Raw genomic sequence first — 26,121 nt, 5'->3', positions numbered from 1 at the left:
ATCACGAGCTTTTAATTTTCTTGTCTCTGGTGCTTTCTGGTAAATTTTGTTCACCAAGTACTCTCAATAAAAAAGGAGGAAGTCATATAGGAGGGGGCAGATTAATGAATGAGTGAGTCACTCCAGCAGAGCAGAGTGAGAGGACAATCTGGGGTTCAGAGTGTGTATTTGGACATAGCTGGGGGAAAGCAGGAGCGATTCTGAACGCTTGACATGCTTTTGAGGCCCCTCTCCCAGTAGGGGCACCTGATTCCCCTTGAGGAACAGCAAGGCCCAGTCCAGCCTTCCCCGGATGGGACACATACTCAAGAGAACGGACTTGGGCCTATTTGTCACACTCCTCCTGGCTCCCTTCAGTACAGTGATAGTGCAGCTCGCAGAACTCCTGGATCCGGCTACAGGCCTCCAGCATCATCACTGTGGGGACTGTGATCACCACTCGGAAGAAATTCGGGTACTCAAAGCACTGCAAAAATAAGAGCCTGTTATTCTCATAGCAATTGACTCTGGTACTAAACCACCCTACGATGGCCAGGGTCCTAATCAGCAAGAAGTAGTGATGTCATTTACTCAGAGCTATCAGTTGACTCAGTTCCACTGTGAAAGGTGAAATAAAATGGGGTCACTTATGTCAAGGGGTTTTAAAATGGACCCAGAAGGCCATTAAGGAGATGGATCTTATGCACCTCTTCACCCATGAAACCATGAACTTTTGAACTGGGCCAAGCCACCAATCTCACAAGGACTCGGCCAGAGTCTTGAGACTTGCTACAGTGAGACTTCGTTTAGTGATAGCCTTAGTAACCAATTACATTCAGCCAAGATTAGTTTTCTGCCACCAATCAATCAAAATTCTTTATAAATAGCATATACAAGCATTCCTTTTTGTCTTTAAAAACACTTGACTTTTGTTCTGGGGGGTGGAAGGACACTATTTGGGTCACTGCCCAGATCTGTGTTCCCCAGATTGCAATTTTGAGACACCGAATAAATGTTTTGTTTTATTTTAGCTCCGCTTCTTTTCTTGGTTGACACCATCATTGGGGTGCTAAGTCTAGAAACAATTCATCTTAAAAGGGACTTGTGGGACAAGCCTGTTTCCCCTCACTTAAAAATGTTCAGCCACAACGTTTCTTCCCGGTATGGATGGGATAATGATGAGGGAGAAACAAATTTTAAATAGACGTCATGAAACACATCAGTTTGAATCTTATCAAATGAGAATACACTTTGTTGAGGGGAAAAAAAGGCAGGCTAAAGACCAACTCAACCCGAGGCTCTAGAAACTGTTGGAAATGTCCTGAGAGACATGAACACTCACCGTTGCTGGGAGGCAGTGGACTGACTGCTCAGCAACTAACCGCTCTGTGAACTCCACATCATTCTCAAATTCTGGGAAATGTTCCATCTCAATGCCAACCTATACCAATTACAGGGAGAGGCAAACTTATCAGGAGGGAAAACAGGCCAACTCCCCATGCCAGAAACTAACATAGGGACTGCTCTAAAAAATATCTTGGAATTCTACTACTGATAACTAAGAGTTCTAACACTTAGGAGCCCATGGAATTTTTCATAGGAAAGACAGGATGTCTTTATATTAATATTTTAGTTTATTGAAGCATTCCTTCCTGGATGTTGATAAGTGAAAGCTGGAAATAGAATGTCACTGTTTCTCTAAAAAGGCAACATTAACATTGTGAGCCGGGCAATTGTTCATTGCATGGAACTATCCCACCAATTACAAGATACTAGTGTCTCCAGTCCACAAAATGCCAATGCCCCAAGTTATTCTGGAAACAGGGGCACCTGGGTGGCTCAGTCGGGCAAGTGTCGACTTTGGCTCAGGTCAAGATCTCAGAGTGACCTGAACAGACATTCAGAACAAGGTGATTCCTAAACTAACAGGCCCGGAGGCTTAGCTGGTTGTCTTTGTGAGTCCTGCAGACCAGCTTCTGCTTGCCTTACAGAAAATGCCTGCCACCTACATACTTACCATGAGGTACATGGCCCCAGAAGGGCGGACTGGCCGGAGTCCAGGGATGGCAGCTAGTGCGTCATAGCAAAGATCAACGTTGGACTACAAGAGGAGGCAGAAAGATGTCAAGAATCAAAATATAAGTGAAAGAAAAGCACGTCATTAAAAGTAGAGCCCACACTGGAGGCAGGGAACCTAAGTTTGCTCTGCTGGCATCAAGGGCACAGGAAGTAGGCGAGAAAAAAATCCCATCACTTTTGGCCAGGAGCAGAGTGAAGTGCCAGAAATGAGAGACATGGAAGGGTGGATAGTTACACTGATGCCATCTCCTGATTTGGAGGCCCCATAATGGCACACTGCTCCAGAAACAAGGATATGTTATTCCTAACTCCACTGGCGGCATTTCCTCACTCCCAAAGTAAAAGGCTACGGGCTGCCCTTACCTTCAAGAAGCTCAGAGTGTTGTGGTAGAAGTCCTGAGGGGTGCGATGTAGGATGCTTTTCAGAGCTCCCTGGACAATGGTGCAGGGTCCCAGGATCCGCTGACTCAGTTTCACCAACCCATCTCGGATCTAAACCCCCCCAACCCGCAAACATATTATTTAGCCTTCCTTAAGCATTACAGTTTTGGGGATTCTGGTTCTGGCCATTCTTTCCATCAGGTTTGTAGTCTCTGGAGAAGTGATGGTGCGTGCCTACTGGCACTCTTAGATCAGACCACTGGGGTTTGTAGCCCAGCTCTGTCACGCACATGCTGCGTGACTCAGCAAATTGTACAATGTCTCAGTGCTTCAGTTTTCTCAACCGTAAAAAGGAGATAATACTATGGCCTCCTAGAGTTGTTGGGAGGATTACAGTAAAATAATGTATATCAAGTGCTGGCATATTGTAAGCCTGCAAACAAAATCAGGTATCATTATAGCTATTGTTTCCTTATTTGTGGTCCTAAAATTAGAAGCAGATGGAACTTCTTCATAGAACCAGGTACAAGAAAAGTGAGTTTTGGAGAGGAATAACTAAGTACCATCTTTACCCAGCATCTTTTGGCACCCAGAACTACAGGGCCAAGAAGAAAGAAGAAAAAACAACACTAAAACAACAAAAAAATCACCACCCAACCACTGTGCATGCAAATTAAATACACATATATATCCTAAATTAGACATACTGTGTCACCTCATTGCTCTTACCTCATTGCCAAAAATGTCTCTTCGGTCATGGATGAGGATCCAGCCCAACCTCCAGCCAGGAACCAGCCAGCGCTTGGCCAGCCCTCCACAGGACAGGATGGGGACGTTGCTGCTGAGGGTGGCCAGAGGCTCAAATTTGGAACCCGAAAACACCTGAGGAGAAGAGATCCTTGCAGTTGTCTTCTGGCTTACTTTCCTCCAAATCCCATGCCTTCCAGTCTTTACCTTGTATAACTAGGAACAGGGCCTTGGATTTATAGGCTCATCCTACCCTAAAGCATAACTGGGAGCCTAGGAGGCTTCAAAGGAGACTATACAGAGACATATAACCTGACATCTGGTCTGGATTAAAGGAAGCCTACGATGAGGATACTGATCCTGGCCCAGGAATATATACAACTCAACAAAGCTTGCTCTGGGGAATGAATGCTTGTTGGAATTAGACATTTAAAAATATAATAGGGGTCCACAACCCTTTACCTGAGATTCTTGGGCCCATATTTGTTGCAGAATGTAGGATTGTTTGGATTTTTGAGAAGTTTACCTGGATCATATATTATGTAACACCCCCAAGGCAGTGCGGGACGGCACTCCTAATCAAGCATATTAACATTTCTTTCCCTTTCCTTACATTCTTGACAAATATATATATACATATATAAGTGAGATACATAGAAAATCTACAAATATCTTTACATCAAGTCAAGCCAGGCTTTTCCACCAAAGGAATTTCAAAAATCTTCAGATTTTTATAGCTTTATGGACTTCGGAAAACTGGCTAAGAGATTGTAGAATCTATATGTACTTTTAAGAGTGCAGGGATACTGATATGCTGTACTGAAATGATTAGGAATTACTTCTGGTGTTTTTGATGCCACCTCTAAAGGTCCCATGAAGTAATTTGGAATTGAGATTATTGTAGTGATAGATCCTGCCCAAGACTTACCATGTCTCCATAGATCTCATCAGCTAAGATGGGGACACACTGCCTTGCAGCCACTAAAAATAAGAAAAACAGGCTGAAATCACTTTTGTTGTTGTTGTTGTTGTTGTTAAGTAGGCTTCATGCCCAGTATGGAGCTCAATATGGGGCTTGAACCCACGACTCTGAGATCAAGACCTGAGCTGAGATCAAGAGTTGAATGCTTAACCAACTGAGCCATCCAGGGGCCCCCAGGCTGAAATCCTTTTTAATGTTAATTGCCTTAGCAATTAATATTCACCTGGACTTATTATATTTTGCATTTCATATTTATGTGTTTTGTTTTCCAATTTAAGAACTATAAATTCTTATACTCTTCAGGATACAGAGGCTAAATATACCATTTAATTAACCAGATATTTCAAACCTGCTCTTCCACATATGGGAATAGTGAAGAGGCAAGTGCTGCCTTTTTCTCCTTCTTGTAGGTGAGGTCTCCTGCTCCAGGGGCACACTATTCACTGGAGACCCCAGTAGAGCTCCCCCACCCCCATCCTCAGCTCGGAACTAACCCTCTTCTCATTCCAGGAAAACAGCTCAAGGATCCTATCCCCATATCTTCTCCTGTCAAATGAAGTCTGATGGACTTACCAGCCAGAATTTTCTGGAGATGACTTTTACTGTACACTGACCCACAGGGGTTTGATGGATTATTAACAATGAGGCAAGCTGTCTTTTCATCAATTAGAGATTCCAGTTGTTTCAAGTCAATTTCCCAAGACTTTTCTGGCTGGGGAGGAAGAAAGGGTGAGACTAAGATGGTTCTGAAAACTTGAGGGGGAATATTCACTTAACAGTATATTCTAAATAATAAAATGTGTTTGTGGCCTCCACCACCCACTTCCAAATCTTTCTGTGCTAAGACAATTGTCATATATTTTTACAAAGCCATAATTGAACACTGGGGTCTAAAATTAAAAAGTTGTTTACCAATAAATTGTAGAGTTTGACCTCAATTCCCATTGATTCAGCCAAAGTCCTATAAAGAGAGAAACCGGGTCTTGGAACTAGGATGTTTTGTCCTGGGTTGGCCAACACAGCTAAACAAAGTTCAATAGCCTGACTGCAGCCACTAGTCAGAATGACATCCTGTGAAGAAATAAAAGGTACATTTTGTTAGGGGTTCCAACAGCAGTGGGAGAAGAGACATTGTCAGATAGGTGAGTGGGGAGCAATAATAAACTTACTTTTACAAGCTCTAAGTAAAGTAGTAAGGACTGTACTAAGCCAAAATTGGGGGAAAATGCTTATATATGTCCATTTCTAAATGTTGAAAATATTGACCACTTAAAAGAAGTAAATCACTTTAACAAGTACATGTCAGCTATGACTCAGCAGACTTCCATGAGAGATCATTATGACCTTGGACTTTTTCACTTGGTTATTTGTTTACTTTCGACCAGAAATTTGAAGCCTGATTCTTCTCTGTAATACAGACTGAGGGCACCTCTTATGTTAAGAAATATCAACACACACAGTAGACGACAGAGGGAGAGTGGCATTTAAACTTGTGGCCCTGCCATCAATTGAATATTCCATAGTACCTCAATCTTCCCATCTGAGTGAGCTTTTTTTTTTTTTTTAATGTTTATTCATTTTTGAGAGATAGAGACAGAGGGTGAACGGGAGAGGACAGAGAGAGAGAGAGAGAGAGAGAGAGAGAGAGAGAGAGAGAATCTGAAGTAGGCTTCAGGCTCTGAGTTGTCTGCACAGAACCTGACAAGGGGCTTGAACTCATGAACCATGAGATCACGACCTGAGCCAAAGTTGGACGCTTAACCAAATGAGCCACCCAGGAGCCCCCCCATCTGAGTGGGGAAGTGAATGATGGAAGCTACAAATTTAAGAAAGAAATTTAAGAAAGATCTTATTGGTAAAATAAAAAATGTTACTTATTTGGTGTTATGAACTATTGTTTTTTAAAGTTCTTTTGCAGAGAATCAAATGTAGGGGAACCTCTGAATCCTTTGAGCCTCAAGACAGAACACCACATAAATTATATTCAACATTATCATCATACTGTAATGACATTAAATATACTCAGGGATTAAGTGGCCTCACTCTATGAGAAGTTCTCAAATTGCTAAAGGGAAATTCTTCACTCCTTTTGTTTCCCGAAACTGTTATTCCTTGTGGAACAGAGACAAGGAAAATGGTATAGTTTGCCCAGTATTACTTCAGAGCTGTTACCTTGGTTAAGCCCTACCTTAGCTTCCAGGGGTGCCTCGGGCCGGTGGTAATAAGAAGCAATATCCTCACGACTGGATAAGTAGCCTGAAAGAGCCGGAAGGAAGAAGCTGAAAGTTTGCATCTGGCAACTGACCACTATACCCTAGAGTCAAAAGGACCTCAGGCTAACTCCTGCCCCTGCTTAGAGCACAAACTGTTCAGTTTAGCTCTCAGGCACTATAGATAAAGGAGTTATGTGTTACAATTTTATAATAATCTCACATGTGTAAATAATAACAAGGAGAACTTTCCAAAGTATAAAATACTCTGCACCATCTTGATTACTATGATTATGTTTTATTTTTCATAAAAAACAATATTTAGATTTTTCCTAAATCCCTTCCAGGACTATATATTTTGAAGACTTGTAATCAATGCATGTAATACATTGGGTGCCTTTTAAGTTTTTTACATTATATCATATACCTGTTAGTGGTTTTGCACAAGTTTTTCTTTTAAATTCAATTCTTATACAATATTTCCAAATGTTGGCTTACAAGTTTGACGTAGGGACAGCATCATGCAAATTGGTTTGCGAAACTGCTTTTAAGAAGACTCCATTCAATTATAAAGATACAATATTTCATAATGTTCCACTTAACAGTTAGAGATAAATGTCTTGAAGTTATATAAATCAGCACTTCCTTAATTACTAATAAGGAAGAGAATTTTCCTAGATAAATGTTATGGCCTATATTTCCTTTGGCATGAAATGTTCATATCGTTTGAATATTTGTGAAGTTGAGAACTGGTTTTGGTTTTTCACGTTGAATCTGTTCCCTAATACTTTGGGTATAAAAGTTATAAACTTGTTTTATAATCTAATTTTTGGTCTTCTTTTGTTGATTTTTGTTTTATGAAACTTTATAAAACAAACAATCAACCTAAGAATTACGTCCCTCAGGCTCTTTGAAGTGTTTTTAAAATTCTATTTTAGCACAAAACTGGATTTGCATTCTACATTAGAAATATGTCACTATATCTTGTCATTTGCAGCAACATGGATGGATCTAGGGGGTATCATGCCAGGTGAGATAAGTTAGACTGAGAAAGACACATTCCATATGATTTCACTCATTGTGGAATCTAAAAAACCAGCAAACAAATGAACAAAGAAAAAAAGCAGAATCAGAACTATAAATACAGAGAACAAACTGATGCCTTCCAGAGGGAAGGGGGTAGGAAGATGGGCAAAATGGGTGAAGGCGAGAGGAAGATACAGCTTCCAGTTATAGAATGAGTAGGTCATGAGAATAAAAGGCACAGCATAGGGAATACAGTCAATGGTACTGTACTAGTGTTGTATGGTGACAGACGGCAGCTATCCTTGGGGTGAGCAAACATAACGTACAGAGATGTTGAATCACTGTCTACACTTCAAACTAATGTAACATTGTGTGTCAACTATATTCAAATAAAACAATATAAGTTTTAAAAAGGAAAATAATATGTTGCTAGGTACATATGGAGACTGGGGGTGTGTGTGTGCAACACTGAAATAAAGTCAAAGGGTCACTTATTTTATCAGACATTTAATGTGGAAATGGTTAGTAGATGGAGACAGTTAAACCTAAATAAGAATAGGGATGGGCAAAAAGGGGTAAAGGGGCCAACTGTATGGTGAGGAGCAGTAACCAGACTTGTGGTGATCACTTTGCAGCGTATACAGTTGTATTATACAGCTGTACACCTGAAACTCCTACTGTAAAAACATCTCAATAAGAATAACTTCTTTCTGTCAGAAATAACCTTCTCTTCTTCAATGGAACAGCCCATTCTTTGTATTCTACTTCACTTTTATCTCTTTATTTAAGCTGAAACAGCTATAAATGCATTTGAATGTGATCAGAACATTCAACCACACGGTGATATTTGACCATAGTTAAAATAAGGGTTGAATGTATAGAGAAAAAGAAATGAAGCCAAGAAGCTATCTACATAGTGCAAATAAGTAAATTAATGTAGGACCTAGAGGCTAAGTAAACAGGCACCTGCAAAATCCAAGGCCTTCATATGAAAATTAGCAATGTTGGTTGAGAAATAAGTACGTGAACAGAACAAAAGAGGCAGAGCCAGTGGGCCAGAGGAAGCCAGGAAAGGAGCTGAACCCTGCTGGCTGTGTTCAAGCATTCCGAGATCCTCGTCCCCAAATCCAAATGGCTATTTTATCTTAGCCTCTCCTTAGGATCTATGAATCAGGGAAGCAAAGAGAACTGCTGGAAACTTACTCCTAATAGAAGAGCACTAACAATTTGGACGCCACCAGACAGAGTCTCAGGAGAAGCTTACCAATGGAGGGGGCGTAGCCATTATACTTTCCCGAGTCTAGAGCATCTTTCATCGCTTGGGTGACTTCAGGGTCTGTAGGCAGGTTTCCAAACACAGTAGGGTCCCCTTTTCATGGAAGAGAAAAAAAGAGCCCCCAAGAGGTTACTCTTCCATGCCCAGTGCTCGGACTCCCTCTCTACTCCCATCTTCTCCAAGCAGTTGTGAGGATGGGGCTAACAGCGACGAGATCTGCCCCTCACCTGAGAGTCCCCAACTCACCAATTGACAGAGCAATCATGGTTTTGTTTGGATTAGGCTTCACCTTCATGCTGTCCACAATGGCCCGGATGGGATTGAAAGTTTTGTTGGACATGTCTGAGGGCCTCACGGACCATCTGGCCTTCCTGCCTTTCATTTTTCCTGGCACGGAGCTTCTCCCACCAAGGTTGACGTGCACATCCAGAACTGAGGGAAGGTTGCTGTTGCTGTTCATCTGAATCACATATGGGTCCATCACTAGTAAAGCCTATGGGGAAAAGGAGGTCCTTGTGACACTAAGAACAGAGCAGCATCTTGGCGGCCTATATTTGAACCTAAACGTAAGCGTGATTTCGTTAGATGTCTTTCCAAACTGCTTTGTTGGCCACATTTTTCATGCTTTGCGAATAAGGGGAGTTTTAAGACTTTTTGCTGAGATGGAAAATAAAGCAAGAACCCATTTTATAATGTTAGCAAAGACCATGCACTGAATACTTATCTACTGTGAGACTACATGCAACCATAATGTCATTGAAAGTTTAACTGCTCTCAATGAGACTGAGGGGAACTGACATGAAAATCATGAAACAAAGCATATATATGTGTTGCCTCTTTTCCATGCAAAGCCTATCCAAGTGTCTCCCTAATGCTTCAATAGACTGTCTTGCCCTCTGCAAGAACCAGGAAGGACCATTCCACACTGTTAGAAATTTAGTGTTAATATTTTGTCATTAGTAAAAATAAAGCCCTATCCCACGAGCACCTTAGTGTCCTGTAGAAAAAAGAAGTCAATACACCATAAAGAAGAAAGCACACATCCCAGTTACCACCACATTAGCTGAGGCTTGAGATTTTACCTTCCAACTACAGGAGAAACTGCCCTCCCAGTAGCCAAACCTGGAAGCTCTTAGTCCTTCTTTGACAGGTCACAGTGACAATGGCCTCAGATGCAATTCTTGACTCCTGAAATAGTTTGCACAAATGGGCGTTGGGCCTGGAACTTTCCTGCTATTGGCTAGGGTGAGAACTGGGTGGCCAGCCCTCCTTTCCCTCCCCTTCCTCACTTGCTGCTTCTCACCTCTAACTCTTCCTCCACACCCCCCCACCCCCTACCCCCCCACCATACCGGGAGTTTGTCCTCACTTCAAACCTCTGGAATTCTCTGTGTTAACTCTTTCTGGGCACTTTGTGAGACATTTGAGAGGACTGTCAGAGGGCTTGTTAGGATTACAGTTGGCAATTTTTATTAAATCTCTTTTGATACAAATAATCTATTAAAATGTTAACAGTACAGACATGTGTAAAGTAAAAAGTGAAGAGTCCTTCCTTGCTCCTTGCTATCTACACACTTCATTTTCACTACCCCCAGAGTCCATACACTCTCCCCAGGGGTAGGCAGTGTTACGTAAAGATTTGGCCATTTCTATCCATTCGCCAAGACAGATTAATAGGTAGGTAGATAGAGGATAGATACATAGATGGATACAAGATAGATACATAGATACATCATTTTATAGATTTTCAAAACACTGAAGGAATTAGTGAAGGAATTCACTATTCACTGAAGGAATAGTTGCACAATTTGTTCTGCAACATGTTTATTTACTTCCTGCATCCTGCACTCCTTTCCTTGTTCACAAGGTTCTTCTTCAGTCACAACAAATGGGCAGTTGAAACAAATTAAGTTTCACTCAACAAATACCTTAAAAGATAGTAGTAGCGTCTTCAAGGCAACTAAAACCTGTGGAACGTTATCCTGTACTGTGAATTCTCCTTCATTCACCTGGAGGAAGTTGTGGGGAGAATAAGATGTCAGGTGAAGTCTAAACAAACAACCTTGCTAAGCAAGCACAGCAGAAACCTCAGCATTCGGGTGAGCCTATAAAAAAGACCATCCACTTAAGGGTTAAAAGAAGCCTCTGGGTCTCCATCTGCTCAGATCCTATCTGTTTATTTATTGGAAGACAAAGAGTTGTTACATAAGTTCTTTCTTCTCCATTTACTTTTAGGTGATTGGAGTCTCCAGTGGGGGGTGAATTACCTTTTATTCTTCTGGACCTTTCATCTCTTAGGGCTTTGAAGAACTTATCTAACACATTCCCTTTCCCACCCCAGTGAAGCAAGTAAGTGTTCACCACCTCATCTTAGGGTGGAGCAGCAGAAGCACAAGGCAAGGGCAGGAAGCCAGCCAGGTCATAGCGAATTTCAAATTCGAAAGCTGGAAGCCCTGCACCCTGAGCTAGATATTCAGGGCTGCTCTGTTGCAAAATGCAAGTACACAGCCTTGTCTACAACATCCAAAGGCACAGAGAAGGAAGAAAGAGTTGCATCAGTTCTGCTATTTGGCACCCCATGGCAAAAGGCACATGGCTTCTTTGTTTTACTTAATGGTAGTTAAACATTGTACAGACGGATGTATACTTTTGCATAGCTGCCAACACAATGAGAACACGGTATTGTTTCCAAAGCACACAGATTTTGTCAAGAAAGAAGACCTTTCTTTCCTAAATGCTTTTATTCCATCACCACCGCCATTTGAAATATAATACATGTGTACTGGACAAAATCAGAACAAACTAAAAGCATTTATAATTCTACCACCACTCTAACACATTACCCTTATTTCTCCCCCACAACATAGATCTCTTGTTCTTTACATATATTTTTCAAATTGAGATAAAATTCACATAACAAAATATTCACACCTTCATCTTTTCAGAGTATAAGATTCACTGATTTTTAATACACTCACAATATTGTGCAACAATCACCACCATTTAATGCCAACACATTTTCTTTTACTCTTACTGTTTTAGTAATTAAAATCCTCATATAGTAAACTGAAATACTGATGTTTGTAAACTAAACTCTGAACACCTTTTCCCACAACTCCACTCCATACAGATGGTTGCTTTAGCCATTTCTTGTATATCTTTTCAAGTGTTTTCTGTTTTTATACAATACTTAATACTTACATAACTGGTTTTAAAGTTGTTTGAAAACATAGATACTACAAATTTGTTCTATATAGCTGCACTGTCTGTTATTACAGCCACTAGTCAAAAGCAGCTATTGAGTACATGAAATGTGGTTTGTCTAAAGTGAGATGTGGTGTTGGTGTAAAACACACATCAGGTTTTGAAGACTTATATGAAAATAATGTAAAATATCTCATCAATAATTTTATATTGATTACATGCTTAAATAATATTTTGGATATTTTGGGTCAAATCACTAATTTCACCTACTTCTTTTACATTTTAAAATACTTCTACTAGAAAGTTTGCAATTCCTGTGTGGTTTGCATTCTGTTTCTATTGAATAATGCTGTTTTACAGCTTGCCTTTTAAAAAATCTTAACACATTGTCTTGATATCCTTTCCATTTTCATACATGGAGATCAATTTCATTCTTTTTAATGGCTATATACTGTCCATTTAACCATTCTATTCTTGTTGGACATAGGGCAGCTTCTATTTTTTTCTCTCACAAATAAAACATTGAACACACTCATTATTGATAATTGAAAATTATTTTATAAGTATCCTATAATTTGTAGGATAGTTTCCTAGAGGTAGAATCACATTTCACATACTGAAAGACCTGCCAAATTGATCAACTGATAGACTATAGGAAGAAGAGACAATGCAATATGTCTTATTTTGACAACCTCTTGGAGTTCAGACTACCTATCACAACTACATATCCTCCTCAAGGGCTGACAAAGGGAATCAACTGAGTTTTACAGCAAGGGTTCTCTGGGTGATCAGAATCTCAGATGTTAAGATTCTTTTTCTTTTTTTTTAAATTTTTTTTAACGTTTATTCATTTTTTGAGACAGAGAGAGACAGAGCATGAATGGAGGAAGGTCAGAGAGAGAGAGAGACACAGAATCCGAAACAGGCTCCAGGCTCTGAGCTGTCAGCACAGAGCCCGACACGGGGCTCGAACTCACAGACCGTGAGATCATGACCGGAGCCGAAGTCAGACGCCCAACCGACTGAGCCACCCAGGCACCCCTAAGATTCTTTTTCTTAATATTGGCCTTTGCAAGAGTCAAGCAAGATGGGACTTTTTTAAAAGTTAGAAGCTGATTTCCATCACTCAATGTTTACACTTTTTTTTTTTTTTTTTTTTTTGAGAGAGAGAGAGAGAGGGAGAGCGTGAGCAGGGGAGAGGCAGAGACCCAGAATCCAAAACGGGCTCCAGGTTCTGCACTGTCAGCACAGAGCCCAACGTGGGGCTCGAACCCACGAACTGTGAGATCATGACCTGAGCTGAGGTCTGATGCTTAACCAACCAAGCCACACAGGCGTCCCTAGATTCAGACTTTTAAGGATCACAGCTACACATAAGACTCAGATTCAACTCCCCCTCCCACAACAGCCTGTGGACTTGGTGTCCTGTCCTCATCTGGAAGTTAACACAGGAGCCTTATATTATTCAGATAATCCCCTCGAGGGTAGGAGTAGTGTCAGCCCACCTATGTCTCTGGTTTTCAGTTCCTTTTCATCGTTTGGCCCATTGGGCATTTCCTTTTGTATCTTTGGAGCTCAGTCAGGCGTTTTGCCTTATTTTATCCAACATTCCTAGATACATACTTTTATTATTTTTTATTTTAAAAAATGCTTACGTGAGGGGCGCCTGGGTGGTTCAGTCGGTTAAGCGTCCGACTTTGGCTCAGGTCATGATCTCATGGTTCATGAGTTTGGGCCCCGCATCAGGCTCTGTGCTGACAGCTGAGCCTGGAGCCTGCTTCTGATTCTGTATCTCCCTCTCTCTCTGCCCTTCCCCCACACACGCCGTGTCTCTCTCTGCCTCTCAAAACTAAAGAAAACTAGTAAAAAAAAATTTTTTTTAATGCTTCTTTCAGAGGGGGTAGGGGCAGCAACAGAGCAGAGAGAGAATCCCAAGTAGGCTCCATGCTCAGCCCAGAGCCCAACATGCGGCTCAATCTCACCAACTGTGAGATCACAACCGGAGCTGAGTATTTTTAAATTGAACTGTAGTTGACACACAATGTTACTTTAGTTTCAGGTATACAACACAGTGATCGGACAAGTGTATGTTACACTGTACTATGTTACGCTATGTCACACAAGTGTAGCTACCATCTGTCACCATGCAATACTATTACAATATCACTGACTATATGTATTCTATGTTGTACCTTTAATCCCCATGACTTATTCATTCCATAACTGGAAGTCTTTACCTCCCACCCGCTTTCACTCATTTTGCCCATTTTCCTACTTTCTTCTCTTCTGGCAACCATCAGTTTTTCCTCTGTGTTTATACATCTGATTCTGATTTTTTTGTTTGTTCATTTGTTTGTTTCTTAGATTCACATATAAGTGAAATCAATGGTATTTGTCTTTCTCAGTGTGACTTATTCACTTAACATAATACCCTCTAGGTCTACCCATGTTGCCCCAAATGGCAAGATCTCATTTTTTATGGCTAAGTAATATTCCACTGTGTATATGTTGTGTGCGTGTATCATACCTTCTTTATCCATTTTTCTGTCAGTTGGACATGGGTGGCTTCCATATCCTGACTGTTGTAAATAACGATGCAATAAACACGGGTACATATCTTTTTGAATTAGTGTTTTCACTTTGGGGGGGGGGTAAATACCCAGTAGTGGAATTACTGTATAATATTTCTAATTTTTTGAGAAATTTCCATACTGTTTTCCACAGGGGCCACACCAACTTATAGTCCCACCAACAGTGCATGGTGCATGCATATAAATTTTCTCCACATCCTTGCCAACACTTGTTATTTCTTGTGTTTTGGTTTTTTTATACTAGCCATTCTGACAAGTGTTAAGGCAATATCTCATTGTAGTTTTTGATTTGCATTTCCCTGATTAATGGTTGAACATCTTTTCATGTGCCTGTTGGCCATCCACATGTCTCTTTGGAAAAACGTCTATTGAGGTCATCTCCCCACTATTTTCCTTTTTTGTCTTGAGAGAGAGAGAGAGACAAAGTGTGAGTGTGGGAGGGGCAGAGAGAGAGAGAGAGAAAGAATCCCAAGCAGGCTTCCCATTGTCAGCACAGAACCTGATGCAGGGCTTGACCTCATGAATCACGAGATCATGACTTAAGCCAAAGCCATATGCTTAACCGACTGAGCCACCCAGGTGCCCCCGCCCTTTTTTAGTTGGATGATTTGGGGGTTCTTTCAATATTGAGCTGTATAAGTTCTTTATATATTGTATATTAACCCCTTATCAGATGTATCATTTGCAAATATCTTCTCGCATTTAGTAGGTATGTTTTCATTTTCTTGATGGTTTCCTTCAATGTGCAAAACCTTTTTTTTTCAGTGTAGTCCCAATAGTTTATTTTTGCTTTTGTTTCCCTTGCCTGAAAACTAGAAATATGTTTCTACAGCTGATGTCAAAGAGATTACTGCCTATATATTCTTCTAGGAGTTTTATGGTTTTGGGTCTCACATTTAGGTCTCTAATCCATTTTTAGTTTATTTCTGTGTGTAATGTAAGAAAGTGGTCCAGTTTCATTCTTTTACATGTAGCTGTTCAGTTTCCCCAGCACCATTTGTTAAAGAGTATGTCTTAGCCCTATTGCATATTCTTGCCTCCTTTGTCATAGATTAACCATATAAGTGGATTTATTTCTGGGCTCTCTACTCTGTTCTAGTGATCTATGTGTCTATTTCTGTGCCAGTATCATATTATTTTGATTATTATAGCTTTGTAGTATATCTTGAAATCTGAGATTGTGATACCTCCAGTTTTGTTCTTCTTTCTTAAGATTGCTTTGGTTATTCGGGGTCTTCTGTGGTTCCACACAAATTTTAGAATTATTTGTTCTAGTTCTGTGAAAAATACCGTTGATATTTTGATAGAGTTTGAAATGAATTTATAAATTGCTTTGCATAGTATGGACATTTTCATAATCTGAATTTTTCTAATCCATGAGTATGGTATATCTTTTCATTTGTTTGTATCATTTCAATTTCTTTCATCAATGTTTTAGTTTCCAGAGTTTAGGTTTTTCATCTCCTTCGTTAGGTTAATCCTAAGTATTTTATTCTTTGTAAAATTGTAAATGGAATTGTTTTCTTCTCTTTCTGCTATTTCATTATTCATGTATAGAAATGCAACAGATTTCTTAATATTTTTTATCTTACAACTTTACTGAATTTATTTATTGCTTCCAATAGCTTTTTGTGTATGTGGAATCTTCCGGATTTTCTATGTATAGTATCATGTCATCTGCAAATAGTGGCAGTTTAACTTCTTCCTTACCCATTTGGATGCCTTTCATATCTTTTTCTTGTCTGATTGCTGTGGCTAGGACTTCAAGTACTGTGCTGAATAAAAGTAGTGAGAATGAACATCATTGTCTTGTTCTTGAGCTTATAGCAAAAGCTCTCAGTTTTTCACTATTGACGATGTTAGCTGTGGGCTTTCCTCATATTGCCTTTATTATGCTGAGCAATGTTCCCTCTAAACCCACTTTGTTGAAAGATTTTATCATGAATGAATGTTAAATTTTGTCAACTGCTTTTTTCTGCTTCTATTGAGATGATCATTTGATTTTTATTCTTCATTTTGTTAATGTGGCTTATCACATTGATTTATGGATATTGAGCCATCCTTGCATCCCCAGAATAAATCCCACTTGATCATGGTGAATGATCTTTTTAATGTATTGTTGAATGTGGTTTACAATACTTTGTTGAGGATTTTTGCATCTATGTTCACCAGGGATACTGGCCTATAGGTTTTTTGTTTGTTTGTTTGTTTGTTTGTTTAGGGGTGTTTTTTTGCAGTGTCTTTGTCTGGTTTTGGTATTAGAGTAATTCTGGCTTCACAGAATATATTTGGAAGCTTTCCTTCCACTCATATTTTTTGGAATAATTTGAGAAGAATAGGTATTAACTCTTCTTTAAATTTTTGTTAGAATGAATAGATGAAGGGATGGATGGCTGGCTGGCTGGATGGATAGATAGATTCTGTTTGTGGGAGTTTTTTGATTATCAATTTAATTTCATTATGAGGAATGGTCTGTTCAGATTTTCTATTTCTTCCTGATTCAGTTTTGGAAAATTGTGTATTTCTAGGCATTTACTCGTTTCTTCTAACTAATCCAATTTATTGGCGTATAATTTTTCATAGTAGTCTCTTATAATACTTGGCATTTCTGTGGTATTTGTTATTAGTTCTCCTCTTCCATTTCAGATTCTCTTTATTTGTGTCCTCTCTTTTTTCCTTGGTGAGTCTGGCTAAAGGTTTTTTCTTCTTTTTGTAGCTTTTTTTAGGTGTAAGGTTAGATTGTTTATTTAAACTTTTGTTGTTGTTGTTGTTCCTTGGGGTAACAAGTTCCTCTTAGAACTGTTTTCACTACATGCAAAGATGTTGGACCATTTTGTTTTCATTTTCAATTTTTTTAAATGTTTTATTTATTTTTGACAGAGAGAGAGAGAGAGAGAGAGAGAGAGAGACAGAGCATGAGTGGGGGAGGGGCAGAGAGAGAGGGAGACACAAAATCCGAAACAGGCTCTAGGCTCTGAGCTGTCAGCACAGAGCCCGACACAAGGCTCGAACTCACAGACTGTGAGATCATGACCTGAGCCGAAGTCGGACGTTCAACTGACTGAGCCACCCGGGCACCCCTTGTTTTCATTTTCATTTGTCTCCATGTATTTTTTAATTTACCCTTTGTTTTTTTTTTTCTTGACTCACTGGCTGTTTAGGAGCATGTCATTTATTTTCCAAATATTTGTGTTTTTTCCAGTTCTTTTCTTGTAATTGATTTCTAGTATCATACCATGTGTCAGAAAAGATGCTTGCTCTGGTTTCAATCACCTTAAATTTATTGAGACTTGTTTTGTGGTCTTTTCATGTGATCTATTCTGAAGAATGTTTCACGTGTACTAGAAAAGAATGTATATTCTATTGTTTTTAGACGGAATGTTTTATATGTGTCTGTTAAGTCTATCTGGTCCAATATGTCATTCAAAAACATTGTTTATTGGTTTTTTGCTGGATGACCTATCCATTGATTTAAGTAGGGTTCTAGATTTGTTTTTAAATTGAAGTACAGTTGGCACACAATGTTATGTTAATTTTAGGTGTACAACATAGTGATTCCACAAGTCCTAGATATTTTTCTACCTGAAAATTCTCTAGGTCATTCTGACCTCAATATTGCCAGATATCAAAGTCTCTCTCCTTGTTAATTTGAAATGTCACCTTCATCTTATACTAAATTCCTATATCTTTCTGAACCTTTTATGGAATATTCTATTCTAGAACAAACATTTTTAGAGTTCTTGATGAGCATTGCCAGCTTGCTTTCAGAAGGGCCAGTTTCCTTCCTATCAGTAATTGTTTGCAAACCCTGGGAATTATTTTCTAAAGAAATCTTTGCCAAATTGATTGTCAGGGGGAGGGGAATGGTATTAAGGTATTGCTGTTATTTCTGTACCTTCTAACTTTGATAAGGGTGGTCACTTCTCATATATTTTTTTTAGCTCTTGGTGTTTTGTGAACTACCTGCTCACGTCCATCACATATCTTATAGGGGGACTCATCTTTTTCTTAGGTGAGACCTGGACCTAGGAAGTGACTTTGGGGCAATGAAACAGCTGCTCTGAGATCACCTGCCCAGTCTCCTCTGTCTCAACCCGGCTGGCTCAGGCTCAGGTTTACAGATCAAAGAACAGCCAGAAGCACAGGATTTTGGTGGGTGGTCCTGCAAATAATGCAGCTGACGCAGAATGTGCGGGGTTAAGGGGGTGTGAAGGGGGCAGGGGCTGCTGTATCAGGTCATCCACGTGGGCACACCCTCTTTAGTAGCTGACAACTGAACCCAGATCAGAAAGAAAAACAGCCAAAGCAAACAAGTTTTGGTAACACCCCTCTTCTGTAGCTCATGTTTTCTCTCAATAGAAACCTGAGGGGGAAAACAAATCAGAGCACCCAAGTCTACTTAGGAAACCTAACTGGGCAGTTAAGGTCCAATAAACTGTAGAAATACTCACAAAAAGCTACACCAACCAGCCATAGTGATTTTCATTTAAAAATCAAACAACTTTTACTCATTTTTTTCTTTTTCTTTATTATGTTGAGGGAGGGGGGGAGGGAGAGAGACAGAGAGAGAGAGAGAGAGAGAGAGAGAGAGAGAGAGAGAGCCAGGGTGGGGCAGAAAGAGAGGGAGAGAAAATCCCAAGCAGGCTCCATGCTGTCAGAGCAGAGCCCGATGCAGGGCTCAAACTCACGAACTGGGAGTTCATAACCTGGGCTGAAACCAAGAGTCGGACACCTAACCAACTGAGCCACCCAGGCACCCTTCATTTTTTTCTTAAGTATAAAACTTTGTGTTTGCCATAGAAAAGGCTTTTTTTTTTTAACTGTGGTAAAAAAATAATAATAATAACATTAAGTTTACCATCTTAATCATTTTCAAGTGTACAGCTTAGTATTAACTATATTCACACTGTTGTGCAACAGATGTCTAGAACTTTTTCATCTTGCAAAACTGAAACTCTATAACTCTGTAACAGTGTTTAACTGTCAAACACTAATTCTCTCCCCTCTCTTCAGCCTTTGGCAACCACCTTTCTACTTCTGACCTTTCCACTTTCTGACAGAAAAATATTTTTAAATAGTTTCACTACCCAGAGATAACTATTATCCATTTTATCCACATTTAACATTTTGAAATATATACATATTTTCTTGGTATACATCCAATAGGCTTCATGTAACAGAGTTTTGCATTCTGTGAGTCTCCTTTTACATGATATTGTGAACATTTTCCTAAGACTATAAAAAGTTTTGTAAACTTGCTTTATAATGATTGCCTAAAATCTCAGGCCCTTTATTTTTATACACCTTTTCCCATACCCTTCTTTTCTCTACCCATGCAGAGTGGCATAAACCTCATGCCGACTTGGCATCTGGCCCCTACCAACACTCTCCCTCAATTAACTCATCATCCTCACATCAGTCCTAGGAATAGGGCCTATTTTATCCCCACCTAACAGATAAAAACAAGGTCACACAGTAGCAAGTGGTGATTTGGACTTCCACTGTTGCCATGTGGCTCCAGACCTCACTACACAAGTCTGCCTCTCTTTAGATGACAAAGTGAGTTGAAAACTATAGTCCTTTCTTCCCTAAATAGAAAAAAATTAAAATAGAAAAAAATGAAAATGAACAAAAACCCAGGGGGAGTTAATTTTAAGAAAATAATGGATTAACTATGTGGATTAAGCACTGACTATTCACTTACCTTTTAAATTTAAAAAATAAAATTTTTTAACGTTTATTTATTTTTGAGAGACAGAGACGGAGTGTGAGCAAGGGAAGGGCAGAGAGAGAGAGGGAGACACAGAATCCGAAGCGGGCTCTGGGCTCCAAGCTGTCAGCACAGAGCCTGATGTGGGGCTCGAACCCACGAACTGTGAGATCATGACTTGAGCCCAAGTTGGACACTCAAAAGACTGAGCCACCCAGGCACCCCCAAATTTTTTTTAACATTTTATTTTCTGAGAAACAGAGAGAGACAAAGCACAAGCAGGGGAGGGGCAGAGAGAGAGGGAGACACAGAATCCAAAGCAGGCTCCAGGCTCTGAGCTGTCAGCACAGAGCCCAATGCAGGGCTCAAACCCATGAACATGAAATCACGACCTGAGCCGAATTTGCATGTTCAACCGACTGTGCCACCCAGGCACCTCTCAACTACCTTAAAAATATTTTTTTTGGGGGCGCCTGGGTGGCGCAGTCGGTTAAGCATCCAACTCTTGATTTTGGCTCAGGTCATGATCTCACAGTTCATAGGATCAAGCCCCACATCTGGCTCTTCACTGACAGCACAGAGCCTACTTGGGATTCTCTCTCTCGTCTCTCTCTTCCCCTCCTCTCTCTCTCTCTCAAAATAAATAAATAAATATTTAAAACCATTAATAATTTTTCTTAAAAAAATTTTTTTTTTTTTGAGAGAGAAAGAAAGAGTGGGGTAGGGGCAGGAGAGAGAGAGAATCTTAAGCAGACTTCATGCCCAGAACAGAGCCCAATGTGGGGCTCGATCTCACAACCATGAGATCATTATCTGAACTGAAATCAAGAGTCAGACCTTTAATCAACTGAGCCACCCAGGCACCCCTCACTTACCTTTTATTGCTTATTTCCTTACTAGTTACTATGTATCCTTCCATCTTGAACCATTATCAATGATCACTCATCTACTGGGTAGAGAAGAGGCATATATTTTAATTCCTCTGAAGAAGTACAAGATGAAGAACATTCCTTCTACTTTTCCATGTCCTCTGTCAATCTGGCATGAAGCTTTATATGAGTCATGCTTGATACTTGCTCACCAGTTGGCAATGAATAGTTCATAAACCAGAGGGAAAGAAATGGTAAAAGGAATAGTAAAGGAGGGGAAAACCAAAGTCTCTGCATAGTTATGGAAGGTGGAGTGATGAATTTAGGAGGGATTAGGTAGCTATGCTGGACTTTGATAATTTATAATGCCACCTTACGTTTACAGAGAGAACTTTGGGTTTTGTTCCCACATTCATTGTCTCATGCAATATTTACCCCCAAACCCCCACAAACCTGTAAGCTAGACAGAAAGAAGGCGCCAAAAGAGAGGCAAACCTGGATGAGCTTTTAAAATTTTAATTAAACCTTTTATTTTAGTATAATTTTAGATGTACAGAAAGTTCTGAAGATAGTACAGAGAGTTCCCTATACCCTTCACCCAGTTTTCCCTATGTTTTAAAAAAGTCTATTGGGGCGCCAAAGTCGGACACTTAACTGACTGAGCCAGCCCAGGGCCCCAGTTTCCCCTATTTTTAACATCCTATGTTACCATGATACATTCTTAGTCACAAATAAGAAATAAACATTTGTCCATTAAATTAACAAAACTCCATATTTTATTTGGATTTCACAAGTTTTCCCACTAATATCCTTTTTCTGTTCCAGGATCCCATCCAGGATACCACATTACATTAGTGGTCACGTCTCCTGAATCTAATCTACTCTGTGACAGTTTCTCAGACTTTCCTTATTTTTCATGAACTTGGCACATAGAACATTCCTCAGTTTGGGTCTGTCTGATATTTTTCTTATGATTAGAAGGGAAGACCAGTAGAGCTTTCAATGTTAAGGGCTTTAAAGGTTAAAAGGAAATAAAACTTTACTCTGTTTGCTGATTGAAATGCCTGTTGGCCATTTTTTTTTAATAGAGCGTAGCAAATAATATCCCATTTTGTTTTGTTCTTTGCGTAAACATTAAGCTATGCCCTATTAACCCAGTCACTTTTCTTTTATGAGAACTTGGTGTTCTTTCATTTGTGGGTGGCTAGAACCTCAATCACACTCCAATTCTTGGCATTCTTAGGAAGAATGTCATTTGTACTTACAGAGAGAGCCACTAATCAAATAAGCCCAGATTCTTGGGAAATAATGTGTGTTCTTATCATTCTGATGTTCAGAATAATCTAGAGTTTAAGCCATGCTCCAATTCCTCAGCCTTTCTACAATTACTAAATTTTTGGGGGGGTAATACTACATTATTTGATGTGTTTTTAAAAGTTGAGACGTAATTCATATACCACAAAATTCATCCTTTCCAAGTGTACAATTCACTGGTTTTTAGTATATTCACTAGGTTGTACAATCATCAACACTATTTAATTCCAGAACATTGCCATCACTCCAAAAAGAAACCCCATACCAATTAGCAGTCTCTGCCCACTTCATCCCTCATATTACTGCCCCTGCCTGACAACCAGTAATCTACTTTTATCTCTATGAATTTGCCTATTCTGGGTATTTCCTATAAATGGAATCATACAATATGTGGCCTTCAATATTAAATATTAATAATAATATGCTTATTTTTATGATACGAGTGACCACTTCTTGAGACTACCAAAAAAATAACACCTGTGTCTGATGTTCTTTTGAAATGAGTCTTCTGGATCGGAAAACAATTTTTTTTATAAAACTACACGCACTTACCATACAACCCTAAGAAAAGACATTCAATGCCTAGGAAAAGAAAGAAAAACTTATATCCACATAAAAACCTGTATGTGAATGCTTATAGTGGCTTTATTCATAATTACCAAAAACTGTAAATAGCCTAAATGTCCTTCAATTAGGGAATGAATAAACAAATTATGGGACATTCATTTAATGGAAGGGCTATTCAGCAATAAAAAGGAGGGAAATACCAATATACACATCAACATGAATCAATCTCAAATGCATTAGGCTAAGTGAAGGAAGCCAGACTCAAAAGGCTATATACAGTATGATTTCATTTACAGGATACTCTGGCAAAGGTAGAATTAAAAGGATAGAAAATAGATCGATGGTTTCCCAGAGGCTGGGAATAGGGGACAGAATGATTGCATGTGGGAATTTTGGAGGATGGAGGAACCCCTCTACATCTTGATTGTGGTGCTGGTTATGTGACTGCATGCATTTGACAAAGACTGCAGAACTCTACACAAAAAGAGTGAAATTTACTGTTTATGAGTTATACCTCACTTATTTAAAAATGGAAAAATAACAGGTTATCTCAAAAAAAAAACAAAAAAAAAAACACAAAAAAAACCCAGACCAAACCCAAAATACCTGTGCTGCGAAGGGTGCCACTGAATCTCAGTCCCACAGCTCATCTTTCAAAGTAATTTTGCAGAAACCGGTGGGATATCAACTGGAGAGTGGTTTTTGCTCCTTTCAGAAAGTGGAAGCATTTTTTGCAAACAAAACATATTTTTTGTACATTTTGGCTGCAGTATTGGTGGTAGAATATACTATAATATGGATCATCTCTACTCCTGTATTTATTTATTACTAGACCTCAATCATAGTCTTCTTTTTCACCTTCTACTTCTTTGCCTGTAGGATGTACTGTATGAAGTCATGTACTTTGTATTAATATATTAGAAATTTATAAATCTGTGTACTTTTTACACCATTAGACACTTATAATCAAAACTTTCACTAGGGTATTGTATAAATTCAGTCTTACTAGAAAATAAACAAAAACAAAAACATCCAGTATCAGAAGGACATGGGCTTAGAGTGGTTTTACCACTGAGAGTCTCCTGATTGGAGGGGCGCCTGGGTGGCTCAGTCAGTCATGATCTCATGGTTCTTGAGATCAAATCCCACATAGGGCTCTTCACTCACAGCGCAGAGCCTGCTTGGGATTCTTTCTCCCTCTCTCTCTGCCCCTCCCCCTCTTGCTCACGCTTTCTCTCTCTCTCAAAATAAATAAATAAACATTTAAAAAAAATGAGTCTCCTGATTGGAGACTCTCCTGATTGGAGACATTTGCAAGCAGCATGAAACAGACTTAGCCTGTCCTCATTGCCATTGCACAGTAACCAGCAAACCTTAGCTGAATTGTTAGCCCCTGGAATCTATTCTCTGTGTCTCACAGCCAGAGAGATTTCAGACTTCACACTCCTCTTCCAAACATTTAGATGGCTTCTCATTATACTTGGAAGAAAATCCCAACTTTTCATAAGACCCCACATGACCTGGCCCCCACCAAGCACTTCAACCTCATGTCCTACCACATGACCCTCACTCTCCAAGCTTGGCCATACTGGCCTTTTGGGTCCCTGAACAAGCCAAACTCAACCCCACTTGAAGACCACTGACCCAGATAGATTTGGATCACAATTTCACCCCTTCCCAACTACATAAATTGGGAAAAATACTTAATCCTTGTTCATCAGTTTCCTCATTGCTAAAAATGAGAATAATAACAGTACCAATGTCATAGGGTTGTGGTGATATTTGGGAAATTAACACATATAAAGCACTTTAAACAAAGCTGGGCATGTTGTAAATGTTCAATAAATGCTACTAGGGTATTGAATAAATTTAGTCTTAGTAGAAAATAAACAAAACCAAAAACATATCTAACATCAGGAGCACATGGGTTTAGAGTGGTTTTACCAGTAAAAGTCTCCTGACTGGAGGGATGGCTGAGTGGTTCAGCTGGTTAAGCGTCCAACTCTTGATTTTGGCTCAGGTCATCTCACGGTTCATGGGTTTGAGCCCCACATCATCTACGCTGACAGCACAGAGCCTGTCAATAAATGTTAGCTGTCATTATTTCTGGTTCTGGAAGCTCTCATCCTTTATACCCTTTGTTCGTGTAATCCAGAATTGTTTGCATGCATGAGCATGTCTACTGGGTAAAATATCTTACAGAGAAACTGTGTCCAAACAAGTCAGTTATTCCTTGGTAAACAGAGTGGTTTCAAGTACACTAATTGTTTGTTTGCTAAACTTTTTCCTTGGAGATAATATTAGATTTACAGAAAAGTTGGTAAGATAGTACAGATATTTTCTATATACCATTCACCCAGCTTCTACTAATGTTAATATCTTCCATAAACACAGTACAATTATCAAAACTAAGAAATTAATATAGGTTCACCACCTACCTATACTACAGATTTCATTTGTATTTCACCCCTTTCTCCACTAATGTCTTATTTCTCTTCAAGGATCCCATCCAGGATACCACATTGTATTTAGCACTGATAATGTTCTAAATTATTATTTTATTAAATAATGTGGCCTTTGACCTCTAAAATATGTGAATGTAAAGTTACAGAGGTATATTTAAATTGCAAAATTATACTATATTTAAGTTGCAAAACTTCCTTCTCTCTCTTCCTTCCTGCTTTATTTTTTTTCCTTATCACTGATCACATCTAACATGCTCTCACATTACATCAGATATGAGATGCCATTGACTGAAACATGTATTATCATTTTAGGTACAAAAGAAAAAATGCCAGCAATTACAATTGTAAAATGCTATCAGTTGTAAGATGTATACCAATTTCTGAGATATTAACACATGAAAAGTTGTGTCTTAAAATCTATAAAATATGATATGCATTTTCCATGCTCTATTTATCATCTATTTGCTTCATCAGAATGTTGATTCCATGATAGCAGGATTTTTGTTCTATATTCAATGGATCCCTGGTGTCTAGCACACGGTGCCCCAAAAGTATTTGTTAAATGAACAAATGAATAATAATATAATTACCAGACAATATTTATTCAGCACTTTTGCCAAGCACCATTCAAAGCTCTTTACTTGTATTAACTCTTCTGATTGTGTTGGATGTTTGATCAGAATGGGGATTTATCACAAATTAGCAACAGCTAATTTTCAATA

At 39.2% G+C, this 26,121-nt stretch overlaps 1 protein-coding gene across 1 annotated transcript in view; it reads right to left on the bottom strand.

Annotated features, from left to right (window-relative positions):
• Nucleotides 1-325: 325 nt before the first annotated feature.
• The window catches only part of TAT (tyrosine aminotransferase), a 43,143-nt gene continuing 17,347 nt past the window's right edge, over nucleotides 326-26,121 (bottom strand). The window contains exons 2-12 of the mRNA XM_047079345.1: nucleotides 8,927-9,173; nucleotides 8,669-8,773; nucleotides 6,357-6,424; nucleotides 5,081-5,239; nucleotides 4,742-4,880; nucleotides 4,115-4,167; nucleotides 3,169-3,321; nucleotides 2,422-2,550; nucleotides 1,997-2,080; nucleotides 1,322-1,420; nucleotides 326-466 (exon numbers count right to left, since the gene is read on the bottom strand). Coding sequence (XP_046935301.1) covers nucleotides 326-466; nucleotides 1,322-1,420; nucleotides 1,997-2,080; nucleotides 2,422-2,550; nucleotides 3,169-3,321; nucleotides 4,115-4,167; nucleotides 4,742-4,880; nucleotides 5,081-5,239; nucleotides 6,357-6,424; nucleotides 8,669-8,773; nucleotides 8,927-9,173 — 1,377 coding nt within the window. The remainder of the gene's footprint in view (nucleotides 467-1,321; nucleotides 1,421-1,996; nucleotides 2,081-2,421; nucleotides 2,551-3,168; nucleotides 3,322-4,114; nucleotides 4,168-4,741; nucleotides 4,881-5,080; nucleotides 5,240-6,356; nucleotides 6,425-8,668; nucleotides 8,774-8,926; nucleotides 9,174-26,121) is intronic.

Source organism: Lynx rufus, unplaced genomic scaffold (assembly GCF_022079265.1).
Source record: "Lynx rufus isolate CCGP_SWC_20201006 ecotype Redwood Valley unplaced genomic scaffold, mLynRuf1.p SCAF_16, whole genome shotgun sequence".
In the NCBI taxonomy this organism is placed as follows: Eukaryota; Metazoa; Chordata; class Mammalia; order Carnivora; family Felidae; genus Lynx; species Lynx rufus.
Note: the sequence above shows the minus strand (reverse complement) of the source record. Positions and strands in the feature narration are given on the sequence as shown.